The sequence below is a fragment of the Drosophila teissieri genome, chromosome 2L, assembly GCF_016746235.2.
Source record: "Drosophila teissieri strain GT53w chromosome 2L, Prin_Dtei_1.1, whole genome shotgun sequence".
In the NCBI taxonomy this organism is placed as follows: domain Eukaryota; kingdom Metazoa; phylum Arthropoda; class Insecta; order Diptera; family Drosophilidae; genus Drosophila; species Drosophila teissieri.
The window spans coordinates 4,985,952-5,001,816 of NC_053029.1; the positions used below are offsets into that span (position 1 = coordinate 4,985,952).

A 15,865-nucleotide genomic window follows, 5' to 3' on the forward strand; every position below is an offset into this window, starting at 1 on the left:
TATCAGCCTGCCCACGCCAAGCCACCCACCCAGTGGATGAGTGATGAATAATCGTAATTTGAAGGAGGAAATATCTCGCATATGGTGGTTTTTATTAAATTTAAGGGCTAGATGGATCTTACTTGGAATGACTTCAAAGCACATTTGATTAAAATATATATAGTTGTTCAAAGGGAAGTTAGTTAACAAGTTAGCCACAAAAAAGCGAGCAATCAAATGGCTTGATAGCCATCTAACAGTCTTTTCAAAAACGGGACGCTAAGGTCGTGCTTTTAATGATATAAACACTACGTAGCAGCACTTGAGTAAATTCTCCCAAAAAATTACGCAAAAAAGAGAAGGGGGGGCATGCGGCAAAGGAGCCGTGGAACAACAAAGTGCGGCGCCAGACCCTGAAAAGTGATTAAAACGATTGTTGTACAACAATGTCCGCGTCCTTGTAAGGACTTTGCAGGCGCCCCTCGTCCTGCCAGCCGCCCACGCCGCCCCCAATTTTGCCAAAAAATAGCGCAGCCATTACAGTGCTGTCTCCTCTTTAGTAATTTTTATACAGTCTGCACTGGCTAATGTGAATTTGCATGTCCTTCAGCTGACGTAAAATAAAAAATATATAAATTAAGCTGCATGTAACTATTTTGTGGGATTCTTAATTTAAAATAAATTTATGTTAGTCAAAGATCCGTGAGATACTGTATCTTCACTGTATCTGCATATTGTATCTATATAAATGGCTGAATTTATCTAGAAAAGCCTAATTGGAAAAGTGTTTTGGGACCGGCACTCGAAGCTTTTAGCCGAAAATGTTTCGACAAAGGCACAAGGGAAGCGATTTCAAGCGTTGTTGCCTGATTTGCTGGCTTCTCGGGGTTTGCGGGGTTTTGGGGGTTTTCTGGGTTAGGTGTGTGCCCAAGTAGGGGGTGTTGGCTGCTTTGCTTTTTGGCGTCTTCAGCAAAGCGGTACGTTCACAATGGAATGCTGCTGGGGCTGGCAGTGGGGGGAGTAGGGGGTGTAGGGAGTGTAAGGGGTGGGTGTTGGAGACCGGCGAACAATTTGTCCTCGAGCCTGTCAGCGGCACTCCTTATTATTATGCCGTGGCTCTCTGCTTCTGCAATTGCTTTGCTTGTTGCTCTCTCATTGTTTAATTGTTAACCATTTTGTTTGCTAGTGTGCGTGTGTGCTGGTGTGTGTGCTGGAGTGTGCCTGTGTGTGTGTGCCTCTGTGTGTGCGGCTTTGTTGCATTGTTTGATTGTTTCACACGCCCCAGCTTTGTCTCTCATTCTGTGCGTGTGTGCGAAATAACATTTGTCTAATGAAAAGCGCCCCCGTCTCTTGTCCCCCTTGCACCCGACTCTTTGTCTCGCTCGCTCCCCGTCTGGGCATCTTTAGCTATTTTTAGCTCATTATGTTGCCATGGCCCAAAGGACATTTGTGTCCTGGGACACGCCTCAAGAATACGGCCAGCCGCTTCACTCAAACTGACAGACATGGTTATCTTATTGTTATTCATGTTCTACAACATAATCTAGCCAAATGATTGAATTGCTGTTTCTTCATGCGTTCAACTTATTTATACGAGTATACTATGTATTTGCCTAACAACTATTTCAACTTTCTCGCAACTGAATGAATTGAATGAAAAATAACTTTTTAATTTCAATTTGCACACCAGCATTTCCATGCGTCTATGCCACAATTCTCTGCAAACTCAATTAACTTTAATATTTAAGCCAACTAAAGTGTATATGCAGTTGATGATAAATGGCAAAATCCTCTGAAGTGTCGCATCTCTTGTAGCTTTTGCATGTTTGGCCACAAATTACAAAGGCAGTTTGGAGACAAAATATGGTTTTGATTGCTCTGCAAACAGGAATAAAATAATGGCCAGAAAATATGAATATTCAACAGATGGGAACAAGGCAAAATATCCATCTGTTGTTTGCCCATCAAATTTGCATGCCGAAGTTATCAAATAGAGACAACAACCTCAACAAATCCAATTGGTGTGGGAATTGAAGTGAGGCGGTGGCTTGTTAGTGATTTGTGTTTTCCCATTTTTGAGTCGAGTTGCAGTTTGCAGCATGGCCAAAAGCAAAGCCAAAGACAGTTGGCAAACAGGGCGGCCAATTGGGCTGTGAATGCAAACATGCAACACACCAGGTGACAGACAGTGGAACCTCAACGCGACACGACAGCAGCTACAACCGAAATCCGGTTAATTGAAAAACCGAATGGCCCACAGAGACATTCGCCAGGACACAGTTACAGATACATTTACAGTTTGAGATACAGTTTCAGATACAGATACAGATAGAGATAGAGCCAGTGGCATGGCTTTGGGAGACAGAGATACATTCTCGCATCCTTACCGCATTAGCTGCAGTTGAGCGAGTGTCAAGGTGAGGCCAGGTGAAACCAGCCAGGCAGAAAACAGGCAGCAAAAACAGGCCAAAGTGGGAAAAGAAACTTGGCAACACACGAGTGTTGTGCCCACGCACACTGCAAGAAATATGCCAGTGGTTTAAGGTTGGAAATCAGTTTAACCAACCAAAGTTTATAGCATTATATGTACGTATAGCAATTTTTGGGTACTATATATCTTAAAAGTAATTATAAAAGTCAAGTGACTAAATGAACTTCAGCGAGCCGAAGATAGCCAACATTTTGAAGAGCTCGTAGCCGTCAGAAAATGTAAATTTGGGCATCTCACCTTAAATGGACATGGGAGACTAGTTTTTTCCCCTTTGGCTGCTGGCATCTGGCCAAATCACGTAATCACAACTTGTTTATGGCGCATGTGCCAACTATTCCCGACTTTCACCTTTGCCCCCTTCCCCCGCTGCAAATCCCCGGGCCCAGACCCTCCCAAAAAAAAATAGAGACCCACATACCACCGTGCAATTGCAGCCATGAAAATTAATTTCAATTAGCGGAAATTGTTTTTACACCTGTTTGCCTTCCAGCACATGACTACCACTCTGCTGCTGCTGTTGTTGCTGCTTTTGCTGCTGTGTAGAAGCCGTCCAAATCGTTTGGCCAATTTGCGGCCTGTCATCGCATTGACGTGCTAATGCCGCACCATATATCCCCTAGCATTTTCTCCTCCTTTCGCCACTCCCTGTGCAAATTCATAAATCAGAATTGCAAATTGCCAAGTGCAGCAGCAACAATGAGAATGCTGGTGCAAAAAAAAAAAAACTGGAAAATTATGGCATACCGCTGGGCGACACTTGAGTGCAGCAAGTGCCACGCCCACTCCCTTGGGAGCTCGTAACTGGCCAAGTAAATTCTTTTTGCACTGCTTTCAGGGTTTCATGGCTCCATGGCTCCATGGCCGGGGGATTAGCACTGGGAGTGCCGGAATGTGGCTCCAAATTGCGCACAAGTTTGTCTGAACCGAGCTATTTGACGCGATTTAATTGCAATTTCATCGGGCGACGAAAGATACACCCGCAAACTGTAGACGTTTTTCAGTTTTATGCATATTTTACAACTTAAGCAATATTTTTAATGAGAAATTTAAGAAGCCATCTAAAAGTGCAGTGGGAAGTCACTGGACACCTTAAATGAAATCTAAGAATTGTTGTATAAAATAATATACCTTTTTGTTAATTACAGAGTACTTCGACGTCTATCATGCTCCATTCGATTTTCATGCACTTTGGTTTTGCACATTTAGCGGACGTCATCAGCAATTATTTCTGCTGTATTCTCAATTAAATTGCAATTGGCGCAGCTATACAAATTTTCATTGACGCGGGCGTTGTGGATTTTGAATTTTACGTTCGGATTCTGATTTCGTTTTCTGGTGGGCTTTTTAATTGATCAGCCACCATTCGCCAAACGAATGCAGTCGAAATTAATTGAACATGATGGAAAAAATATTCAACCACAAACATTTAGAGAGTAATCGAAACGGTCTGCGGCAATCGTTTACAGCCAATTTAATTGTGTTTACTTTTTGATTGCTGCTAATTGTGAAATTTTAATATTTCATAAATAAGAAGATATGATTTTGTAAATGTAATTAATAAAAAAGAAGTTATGATTTTGTAAATAACTTCAATTTGTTATTGGGCTTAATGGAAACTACTTTCCCATTTTGTCCAGAGTTTTATATGTTTATAGTCCCTTTTTTGCTGCATTTTCATGCCACATTTGACAGCAATGCCATGTTATGTGGCCAGAACTTTGAATTTATATTCGAACTAAGCCGCAACTAAACAAATCCAAAACTTTTCTAATTTTTGCAGATGAGCGCGCCACTGTGCCACAATTTCGGTTTACACCTGTCGAAGCTGCCACTCCCACGAGAAACTTTTTCTACCACCAAACCAGCAACAGCAGCAGCAACAGCAACAACTGGAGGCGCCACAACCATAGGAAAAAGCAAAAGAGCAACAACATCAGTGATATGGAACGGTGCATAGCAACAAAGTCAAAAACCGAAACCGCTCAGAGTTCAATGCAGCAAAGCAGCCAGTGCAGCCAATGCAGCCAGTGCAGCAACAACCGAAACTATCAAAAGAAATGCCACCAAAATCAAACAAACACTCAAGTACAGAGCACTCAGCAAAGCAATTGCAGCAGCCACAGAGATCGAGACCACCTGACAAACCAACAAAAGCAACAAAACCAACGAACAAATAGTGCAACAGCAACAGCAGCAGCTGCAGCTGCAACATCATCAAATTGCGCTACGTGCAACATCAGCAGCAACATAAGCACTAAGCGCAGTAAAAACATCAGGGAGCCAAGCTGCAGCACACAATTAAACACCCTCTACGCGCTGCTGGTGCTTTTGATAGTCGGCCTTGCCGCAGCCACCGCCTCACCCAGCCCCGCCCCCTTTTCCCGCGAGAGCAGGCGCGATGCTCTTTTGGCCTACTACAAGCGGGCGCACCTGCCACAGAGCGGTGGTAGCAGCATTTCCCTGGGGCACGAGTACCACAGCCAGCACAAGTATCAGTATCACCTGCTCCACGATGCCAATGGCCTTGACTTTGACGAGCTAACACCCACCGCCAGCAGCGTGTCCGCTCTCAGTCGGGCGGAGCGTTTTCGATTGCGTAAGCGCAGCGCCACGCCCACAACGCCCGCCAGTGCGGCAGCTGCCACGGCAGCTATTCCACTGGATGTTGCAACTGCAGCAGGAGCAGCAGCAGCGAAGGAGACGGACAGCGGGAAGAAGCCGGAGGAGAAGTGCGAGCCAAGAGTACTCGAAACGCTGCCAGATGAGCCGGTAGGTGGTCCTTAAGTAATAAATATAGTTTTAGATCATTAGTTAGTAACTTATTTGCGTGGTAAATATAAGCCAGCTTTATCTTTGATAAGAACTTCCAAAAGGAGCACTGCTTGCTACTTTCAATAGGTATATGTACGTAAATACCAAGCTAATAAATACGGTCCCAAAGTTAATTGCGATTTTCTCAACATTAAACAAAAGTTCTTCAATAGAGTCCCGCGTTCGTTTAACTTTGTTTAACTTCGCAACTGCCACTGCAGAGTGCCACCTAATAATTTGTTGCATAATACGATGGGTGAAAGTTGCAGCCGTGCACTTAGTCACGAGAACTACTTAGATCAAAAGCAATTCCGAGCAGAAGTAAGAAATAAGCAAGCGTACAACTTAGTGCCCCTCCAACTTTTGAGGCAATCACACAAATGCAAACGCAAGTTCAAAGGATTGCAGAAGGATTGCTAAAGGATTGCAGAAGGATTGGAGGGAAAGGGAGGGGGGTGTTCACCTTCCGGTTGCCTTCATAACTTTTGACGGACATTTTGTGAGAACGAGTGCAGCCTGCACACCGCATCGATCCAAGGCAGAGACAATTAACGACAATTTGCGAAATTGCCAACGCGGCACTGGTGAATAATCAATAAAATTGCTGAGTTAGCAGCCCATATAATGTGCTCCTTCACTTTTCGGTATCCTCTGCTATTTTTTCTTCCCTTCCCGTCCCTTTTTTTTTTTTGTTTCCTGCTGACACAAATCTCTGCGCAAATCTGTGTCCTCCCCCATTTCGTGTTTTTCCACCAAGAACCCCACCTTGTTGATTGTCGTGGAAATATTACGCATACGACATGGCTGACGCAAGTGGATGTGGGAGTCAAGTTTTTCCACTTTCGAGGGCGGCGTGCAGCACAGCAACCGCGTGATTTTGGAAAGAGTTGCGGTTCATATGTGGCGCCTCCAGCTCAGCCTCTAGTTTCCTCGCTCGGTGAGGCAGCTGCCTCTTTTACAAGTTAATTAAGAGATGCTAATGAAGTGAGTAGACCGCACACCGTCGCCGCCCGAGGGCACTGAAAAAAAGGGCTTGCACTTACTTTATGTAAGTGAAATGGAAAAGGGGTTTTGTGTCTCTTGTGTGTGTCCCTTTCCTTGGAAATTTGAATTGAAAAACCAGAGCATTTTCGCTCTGTGTGCGCATCACAATATTTTAATTGAATTTGCATGACAATTGCGGGCAAAGACATTAAGCAGGACGTGTCAGGCGAGGATTTGCTCCCACTGTCTGGCAGTCAGTGCCTTGGGATGCTATTTTTAGTGCGCCAAGCGAATCGAGTATAAATATTCAATGAGTCGGCGGTGTAAACAGAGTCCGATACATGACGTGCACGAGTCGAATCGATTGCCCTGCCAAGTTGCCTCTGACGCAATCGGGACAGGACCTTTTGTGTAATTAGAAGGCGAGGAGTTGGCGGTCGGTAGATGAAAATAAGGAGCATCCTTGGAGCGATTTGAATCTCGAGTGTGGCCAGATAAAATAATAAATAAATGTGCTGCGCAGCAAGGGCAGCAGTAGCAACAGTAGCAACAACAGTAGCTACACCGTCTGACAGCTGCCAACTTGGGCATTATCCTGGCCACCGCCTGTCCCCCCCCCCCCTCGCACCCAGCGCCCTGTCTCGCTCCTGTGCCCTGCGGTCAACGGCGAGCGCCTTGTCGAATGGCTGTCAAGGATTATTGTTGCTCCTGTTGCCGTTGCGGGCTGCTCATGTTGCTGCTGTTGTTGCCTGCGGCTGCTTTTGTTTCGCTTCCAGCTGGAAAGTGTCTGCCTGTCCTTTTGCCTTCTGTCCCGTCTCTTTTTATTCGTCCTTTCTTTTTTTTGTTTTTTGCTTCGTGTGCGTGTTGTTTTGCTAACAATGCTGAAGCTGCAAAGTTATTAATAATTGTTTTATATACATTCTGCTTCGTGATGCTGGACACGCATAATGTTGACTTGCGGAAATATGTTGCTTACTTTAAGGGGCGCTTAACTAGAATACTTTTAAGGTCCTCCTTAAAAATGGCACCTCAATCAAGTAGTTACATGTTGTATCTAAAAATCAAAACATATTGTGCAAAATCTGCCAATTTAATAATTAAAATAACAAGCAATTAGCACTAACTACAATTGCATTCTAATCGATGCGTTTATCTCGATATTCTTCGATTAATTTGTCTATTAATTAAGTTAGTATTAAAGCAGTGCCAACTGTGCGTTCATTATTTATAGGGACATAAATTTAAAAACCATTGCCACTCAACAGAAGCATTTATGTTAATCCGATAAATAAAACAGTCGCACAACAACACACTCTTATCCTTACAACCACATTGAAAGGCGTGCTTTCGTAACAATCAGCTTATGCCATTCGCCTTGTCGTCCTGAATAATGTAATGAATGCAGGGCTACAGTGAAGCCTGTCAGTAATCGACCTGGATTTGCAGAGTGTCAACAGCAGTTGAGCCAAGAAAGACAGAGAGAAAGAGAGACAAAACAAAGAAAAAAGAAATAAATACAAGAGCAAAAAACAAGGAAAAGGAAAACACTGTCTGACATATTTTATTCATTAAGCGCAGAGCATAGAAAATAAAAGGAAAAACATGCAAATGACAATGAGGAAGCATACAGTTACGCCATGTAAATATTTTTATGGTCATAAGTAGGAATCCTGTACATATGTACATGCCATGCCGGAAAATGCAGATGGAAAATGCGGGGAGGGGAGCGGACATTAAAAAGCCAGTAAAACGCGCTTTACTGATTTCATTTGGCAGCCAGGATTCAAAGCTCGTGTGCTGTGTGTGTGTGTCAGTATGAGTGTGTGGGCCAGACTCTTGGCATAGTTGCTCAAATACTCACATATACACTCACACACACACACACACGTGCACATTTGTTTCGGCCGTGTTTGCATAAGTATGCATGTTTTATTGCACACACACTCGGTGTGTGTTTTGTGGCTGCTGCCGCTATTTACAAGTGTTTTGCCCATACATTTATACCCTGAAAAACGAGGGGCGTGAGTGTGTGGGTATGTGTGTAATTGCGGCCATTTGGGCAAAGGATATCAAAGGGATTTGGCGTTAATGAAGACATTCTATTACTTTTAAGAACTCTTGTGGGATAATTTAAAGTTTTATGTTTTTGTACAGTAGAGAAACCATGAAAAGTCTGCTACAAAAATTTAACATTTCAATAAGTTACTCTACGCTTTTAAATAGCAGAGATCATTTTCTTTTCTTATACACTATATATAGTAACTATATTAACTAAAACTATTTCTCTAGCATGTAAGAGTATACAAAAGGTTTATGATTATGGCTGCACACGAGTGTTGGGAACACTACATAATGGCTTTATTTGGGAGTAGGTCTTGTGCCATTTCTCCTGGTACCTTATACTGATTGCTTTTGCCTCGATGTGTAAGTTTTGGCCCACGTTTGAGACACACTCTCACATGGGAGAGCATCCACAAACATTTGTATATCGATGTTACTTGTTGGCAATTTATTTGGGGCTTCGGTGGCGTATACGCAATGTGGTCGCTCATCACCGAAAGCCCAGCTAATGGGAAATATTTGTTTTAAAAGCCAAAAGGTGCCAGCCCAACTACATGACTCACGTCCAGACAACGTGTCCTTTTCCCCGCTTTCCCCTTCCGGGCCCTTACTATGGTTACTTTTGTTTCCCAAAGCCATAATGATGTCATCAAAGTGGCCCCTCCCCCGTTTCCCTTTTACTTTGGTGCGTAGATCTCGAGAGCTTCTTGTAACGTGTAAATTATGTATAAACATTTGGTCGGTTAAGAGCTGAACAAACTTGGATTAAAAACATTCCTGTCCAGTCCCTCAGCCCGTTGGGCATTAAATCCTATTATTTCACAGTCGAAACGAAGCAAAACTTTTCGCACTCTGGCACACAAGGTGTTGCTGTGAAACGTGTCCTGTGCGCCAGGTGAATAATTAATGGTCCCAAGTCAGGGGAAGTGACCGTGCCGCATGGTCACTTAAATCACGTGGCAGCCAATGCGTATACGTAATTTTTCGGAATTTCTGAAAATAACTTCAATTAGAAACCCCACGTTTTCCGCAGGCAAATTTACTTGTTTAGGCATTTCAGTTTCTCATATAGAAATAAATTTATTTTGGCAGTGTGAAAATTTATATTAAATGATGTGATAACTTTATGGAACTTTTTTTGTGTATCAAACGATATTTAAATCAAATTCGATTACACAATGATTTTAAATGATATTTATTTACCATTTTATATATTATACATTGAAATGAATATTTATGACACTCCGCAATTAATCCGTTTTTATGCGTTTTGCAGTTTTACGACTACACCGACATCGCCGAGGATGCCGCACGCCAGTTTATTGAATTTTTATCGGGCAAATTCCCAAATGCCAACACACCGATTACCATCGATGAGGCGACACGTGCGGAGGTGAGTCGCCGGGCCAATGGAATCGCCAGCTACGCCCTCAACGAGGACGACAATCTCCTGGCCTTCGCCATTGCCGCGCCCAGCATTCACACGGTGGTCGTTAAATTCAGGGATAACGTTACGGTATGCACCCGCTAATCAGGGATAATGGGGCCACGGGCTAATCGGTTTAACTTATTGCAGATACCACCGGATCAGGTGCACAATAAGGCATACTTGGGTTCCTATTGGCGCGAGTTGGGGTAAGTTTGTTTTAGAAGACTAGTTGTGCCCCAAAAGGTATGCTACATTAATTTTCAATGCTTTAATTCAAGTCAATTATCCTAAGCTTATTGCTTTTTATTGCAATCACTGATTCTCTAAAAGATAATCCCAATTTAATTCAATGAGCACCGGAGCTTGCCTGAAATATGTGCATCGCTTAATTTGAATAGACCATAAGCCGTATAATCTTGGAAAGTTGCCCATAAATGAATTGTTTTTCTACGACTACAGTGCGGCCTGGAACAGCACGGACGGCACTCAGGAGTGGGGCGCTCCATTCCGCGACTGCAACCTGTTGACGCGTCGCTGGCTGTGGCCATTTCGCATATCCTTCAGCGAGCACAGGATCAAGTGAGTCGCATCGATGTGCAGCTGGATGGCACAACTTGTAATTTATGGTAAATGCTTTCAGAGTTGTGGCGGCTGCGTTCATTGCCGCCGACGAGGATGTGTGCAACGATGGCCTGGAGGAAGTTTTCGGTCGCCGCCATGGGTGAGTTATTGCCAAAACTTTATCCGCTAATTCGTGACATTAGTTCTGCCAACTACGAGTATATAATGCGATATCTCTTTAGTTGCGATCGCAATACGACCTTCTGCCTGCTCACCGAGAACAAACCCGCCGCCACCCGTGATGTGTACACCTGCCTCTGCCGGGAATCGTACTATCTGCCCAATTCCACGCTGCAGGGATTCCGTGGCGATCGGGTGGAGCTGTCCGAGGGCTACGACAACTACTCGTGCATTCCGTGTCCCGGCGGATGCAGCAACTGCGATAGCAACGGCGTCTGTTTGACCTTCCAGGAGGAGGAGGTGCTCAACGTGGACGCCTGCCTGCGCCTCCTGGTGGCCATCGTCCTGGGCGCCTGCATCCTGTGCTGCATCGTCCTCGGCGTGATTGTCTTCCGGCAGCGAAAGTGCAAGGTATAAAGTTTGCATCAAAACCAAACCCTTACATCTTTAATAATCGTTTTACAATTCTCAGGCCATTGCGTCTGGCATGTGGACTGTGCTGGAGACGATACTGCTGGGCATTGTCTTACTTTATGCATCTGTGAGTGCTCCTTGACAATCAGGATTCCCCTTCAGTCTGTACTAACATATTCCCCATTAGGTTGCCGTCCATTTCTTTCCCGCATCCACCGAGCGCTGCCTTCTGGAGCCCTGGCTCCGGGAGCTGGGCTTCATCACCTGCTACGGAGCCATCATCCTGAAGTTGTACCGCCACCTGGTGGACTTCCGCACCCGCAAGGCGCATCGCTGGGTGCTGCGGGACGTGGACCTGCTCAAGTATCTGGGCACCATGGTCTTCGCCGTCATCTGCTACATGGCCGCGTTCACTGCCTCGTCGCTGGACCTGCTCGAAAGTGCGAAGCTGGAGAGCCTCAGGGAGGCGGACACGAACACCTGCCAGCCGCTCAAGTGGGAGCTGGTCACGCAGACCAGCGAGATGCTCATCCTGTGCTTCGGACTGCACCTGTCCATCGCCAGTCGCAATGCCAACACCCAGTTCCGGGTAAGATCGATTCCTATATGAATTTGTTACGGGATCATTCTTTATCAATTAAGCGTAAGAGGTTGCCTCAGATGATTAGCTAAGTGCAAGGGAAATTAGGCCAGCAAATGGCAATAAAGTCAAGTGAATTAACCGCTCATTTCCTTTCGTTCCCTTTAAGGAACGACAATTCCTGGTGACCGCCCTGACGCTGGAGTTCCTGGTCTCGTCGAGCTTCTACTTTCTGCGCTTCGTCTACCTGCCGGAAATGAGTCCCAGTGCCATTCTGCTGGCCCTGTTCATCCGCTCCCAGCTGACGAATAGTTTCGCCTTGGGTCTGATATTTGTGCCAAAGTTGTGGTATCAGCACAAGCAGGTAACCGATTTCAGTTCGAAGCGATTTGATTTACTTACTTTGCTTTGGTTTCCTTGGTTTGAGTACGCTTTTGTGTTCCACACACCGAGATATAAGATGTAATTAGTCGGGCATCAAATTAATATAATACATATGCTATAGAGTATTCACACCCGTTCATTTTGTGTCGTCTATCGTGCGGGTTATAGTCATCGAAATCCGCATTTGGTATTGACATTGGTTGAGGAAACGATTTTTGTTAATAACTAGCCAACACGAAAATTATAAAAATTGTGGGGAAACCCACTCGAAAGCTTGGTTGCTTTTGCCGAAACAATTGAATATTTCATTTGGTTATGGTTATATTTTGAGTTCTTGTTCTCGTTTTTAATGAAAAATTAACATAACTTTAGTATTAAGCTAACATTGAATTGAAACTTTAGTCAAGCTATGAAGTTGCTGCAAGTGTGTCTCGTTTTAACAGAGAATGTTCGACTGTTTTTAGCTCTTATTATTTCTGCCTGAATATGTTGCACATAAACTTGAACTCAATAAGCACGCCATTTAATTTGCATGTTTAGTGTTGATTTTTGCATGACTTTAACCAATAACACAACATCTAACTACAAACAAATGACAAAAATCGGTTTCCTTTCAAAATTTCCAATATGCATACCAGAAAAAATTCCAAACTAGTGTATCCAAGACTCTTCCTCATTGTAACTTTCTCTGTCTGTTTGTGCCTCAACTGAATAATCTTTAACTGAAGTTCTCTGTCTAAGTAGTCCTCTTCTAGCTATCGTCCATCTTGTTTAACTTTTGAGTTTCTTTTTTAATTTGATTGATTACTTTTTTCATTCATTTCCAGCACCCCCAAAGATACAGTCACAACCAATAAGCACCGACCACCAACCTACATATATCTACCATATACATATCACATACTATACATACATAACTCTCCAGCACAGATCTATTCTCTTCGGTTTATGCTCTCTCTTACCTTTTGAGTTCCATTTCCATTTCCGTTTCCGTTCCGTTCTCCATTTTCCGTTTGACTTCCTGAGTGTGGTTTGCGGTGTTTGTTGCATCTTCATAGCTTGCAGGTTCGTTCGCTAGCGTATGATCTATCAATACGTTTACCTGTGGATGCTTTCAAGGGTACGTCACACGACGCCGGCCAGCGGCTGGGCGGAGGATATGCCGGACTCTGTCTGGGCGATCCGGACATCGGGGAGCTGACCATATCCGAAATGAGCCCCGAGGACATACGCGCCGAACTCAAAAGGTACGATAGAAATCTTTATATCTAAAACAAATCTCTGCAAGCGTATTTATTCCATATATATGTATATATATCTTCGATTCCAGACTGTACACCCAACTGGAGATAATGAAGAACAAGACTCTGAGGCAGGACAATCCGCACATCAGTAAGCGACGTGGCGGACGCAAGGCGGGTCACCGTCGCTTCTCCCTGCAGGTGAGTCGGGGTCACCACACCGCCAGCGTAGTCCACCAGCCATAGTGCTCACTGTACATGACATTGACGTGGCCAAAATGGGGGACCGGGCTGTAGGACTCAGATCGCTATTGCTGTTACTCTTCAAACCGAATCCAAACCTTATGCTGCCTATCCCAAGCTCCCTAGATCTTTCTCTCCCCAGTCTCTCTCTCTATCCGTCTATGAATCTGTACTTCTCTTGATCCACCAATGTGAACTCGCAGTACTGTTTGCCACTTATATTAATACATCTATAAATATCATTGTTCTTGTCATGACTATGTACAATATATTCGAATCCCACCACCACAACCAAACCAAACAAAACAATTACCACCAATGTTCAATGTAGAAAAAGGGCAGCAAGGATAAGGTAAGAATTGTCGGTCGCTTCTAGCATAAACCTAAAAACCTAACCCGCTAAACTATGTGTGTTGTGAATGTTAACTAAACCCAAAACCAAAAGACTAAATCCAAAGAAATTCTCGCACGTTTGTCTATAAACTTAGACCCAAGTCCCCCAATAAACCTCCAAACCAACAGCTTGTGTGTGTCTGTGTGTGTGCATGTGTCCGTCCCATAGATAGCACTTCATAAGTCTTATCGAAAACAGATTGCACACGAAACTATGAGAAACCGCATATACATATACCCAGTTGCCAAAGTGCCCCACTAAGACATGTCCACTTCGCAGGCTCTAAGTGCCAAACACCGCAGCAACAAGCATCATCAGGACATCGAGATCACCGAGGCGGAACCTTCCAGGACGCCCGAGGATTCTGTTTGCAGTGCCGAAGGACCCACGGATACCTATGCGGAAATTTCCGGCGTGTCCCACTCAATGCTCTCCCACTCGATGGTCTCGCACTCGAAGTAAGGAGTCCTTGCCAAGGAGACCGCATCGCAGGATCATTGCGGATATTTGAGAATTGTATATAAGTATTAAACGGTACGATACATGTTGGTATGTGTAGATAATATGTGAGAAATAGTTATTATATAGCGCAACAACACAAACAATAAAAGAATTACTTTAATTTCGCAATGAAAGAAAAAACCAACAGGAAATTGATAGATGAGATGCAAAACACACAAAACACAAACAATAACAAACATTACTTTATTTTTCAATGAAACGTAAAGTAAAGAACCTTGAAAGCAGTCAAGTTTTATAAAGTTTTGATAAATTTTTAGACGATTTTACTTTAATTTACGTTGATTTCTCTCAGTCTTGAGTTCAGTTGATTTCGATGATACGATCACAGATCACAGATCAAAGTTGTTCAAACGGTAGAGCGGTAAAACAGAGCCCACCTGTGTAGGTAACGATAAAACTGTAAAAACAAGGCCACATACACTAAGAAAAATACACCCATTCCTAAAACACGCGTTTTAGTTTACCTCTGAGTTCTACGACAGTTACTAACACTCGGTTCCTCCAACCATTTGCTTTCAACCCAACACTATCCACATAATGTTGGATAGAGATGCTAGAGATCTTGAGATCATTTTCAATCAGCGAATAATCAGTTGTAAATTTGAGCTTATAGGCATTAAAACTAGCAATTCCCCCATAACTAACGTGCGTCTTACGATTTGCTAATCTTACCAACTAAAGTGTATTTGTATTATATATTATATTATTATGTACTTGTAATTTCCACTCATTCCCATCCAAAATCCGAACGGGCTAGACTTTCTGTAAATACACAATGTACGGGGACGAAAGAGCAAATTGTTACATTTTCAAAACACACAGTTCAGTTCCCGAACGAGAGTGAAAATCATAGGAAAATGCTTAATAGAGGCTAAAGTGCATATTTTTTTTAAACCTAGCCCAACAAACTGTGTCTCAAGTATTACGTATTCACTACTAGCCGATTTCCTCCGAAATTTGTAGATCCCAATCCAGAGTATCTTAAATTCGATGTCCTCGAAGTAAAGATCGTGTTAGATCGTATTGAAAAACACAAAGTGAAAACATTTCAAATGTACGCAATAAATTTTGGATGAGCTCGTTATAAAAAAAAGAAGAGGGGGAAAACAAGTCCATAGAAAACATATAGTACAGTTACATGGGCATTTATAAGGGTTATGAGAAAGTATATCTATATACACTACAAAAAATATATAGAAAGTAAAACATGGCAAATGGTTAAATTAGGTAAACTTACAGCATGCATGCAACAAATTGAGCATTTAAAACAAAATGAAGGCAAAAACCCAAAATGATAATTAATTATAAAAAAAAGAAAAAGTAAAACCTACTTTTGGTTGCGTTTGATCAAAAGTGTGTGTATAAAAAAAATATTTATGGCATATACATAAACATATAACTAACTTATATTATATATAAATATATATACATATATATGAGTGTAATCAGCATTACAATAAAACAAAAACGAGAGAAAAACTAAATTAGTGGCTCAGCGCAAAGGAAACTACAGAAAAACAAAAAACGATTGGAAAAGAAACCGAATACATTTTGAAAGTGTGATAGTGTTCATAATATTCGTTCATTGTAA

The 15,865-nt window shown here is 43.0% G+C and overlaps 1 protein-coding gene across 1 annotated transcript; it reads left to right on the forward strand.

The window, feature by feature from the left end:
* Positions 1–3,761: 3,761 nt before the first annotated feature.
* LOC122611878 lies at positions 3,762–15,744 on the forward strand. The gene is made up of 14 exons (XM_043785254.1): positions 3,762–3,915; positions 4,251–5,239; positions 9,603–9,842; positions 9,903–9,961; positions 10,215–10,334; positions 10,396–10,476; positions 10,559–10,907; positions 10,969–11,037; positions 11,098–11,499; positions 11,660–11,854; positions 12,940–13,121; positions 13,205–13,316; positions 13,690–13,710; positions 14,032–15,744. The coding sequence occupies exons 1-14, from the start codon at positions 3,867–3,869 to the stop codon at positions 14,212–14,214; spliced, it is 3,051 nt and encodes a 1,016-aa protein (XP_043641189.1). The 5' UTR covers positions 3,762–3,866; the 3' UTR covers positions 14,215–15,744.
* The last annotated feature ends 121 nt before the right edge of the window (positions 15,745–15,865 follow it).

Excerpts from the sequence above, each read along its gene's own strand:
- LOC122611878 (XM_043785254.1), top strand. The coding sequence starts at position 3,867 with ATGATGGAAAAAATATTCAACCACAAACATTTAGAGAGTAATCGAAAC. Across the intron at positions 9,962-10,214 it reads TCCTATTGGCGCGAGTTGGG|TGCGGCCTGGAACAGCACGG; the intron begins GTAAGTTTGTTT and ends CTACGACTACAG. Across the intron at positions 10,908-10,968 it reads TCCGGCAGCGAAAGTGCAAG|GCCATTGCGTCTGGCATGTG; the intron begins GTATAAAGTTTG and ends TACAATTCTCAG.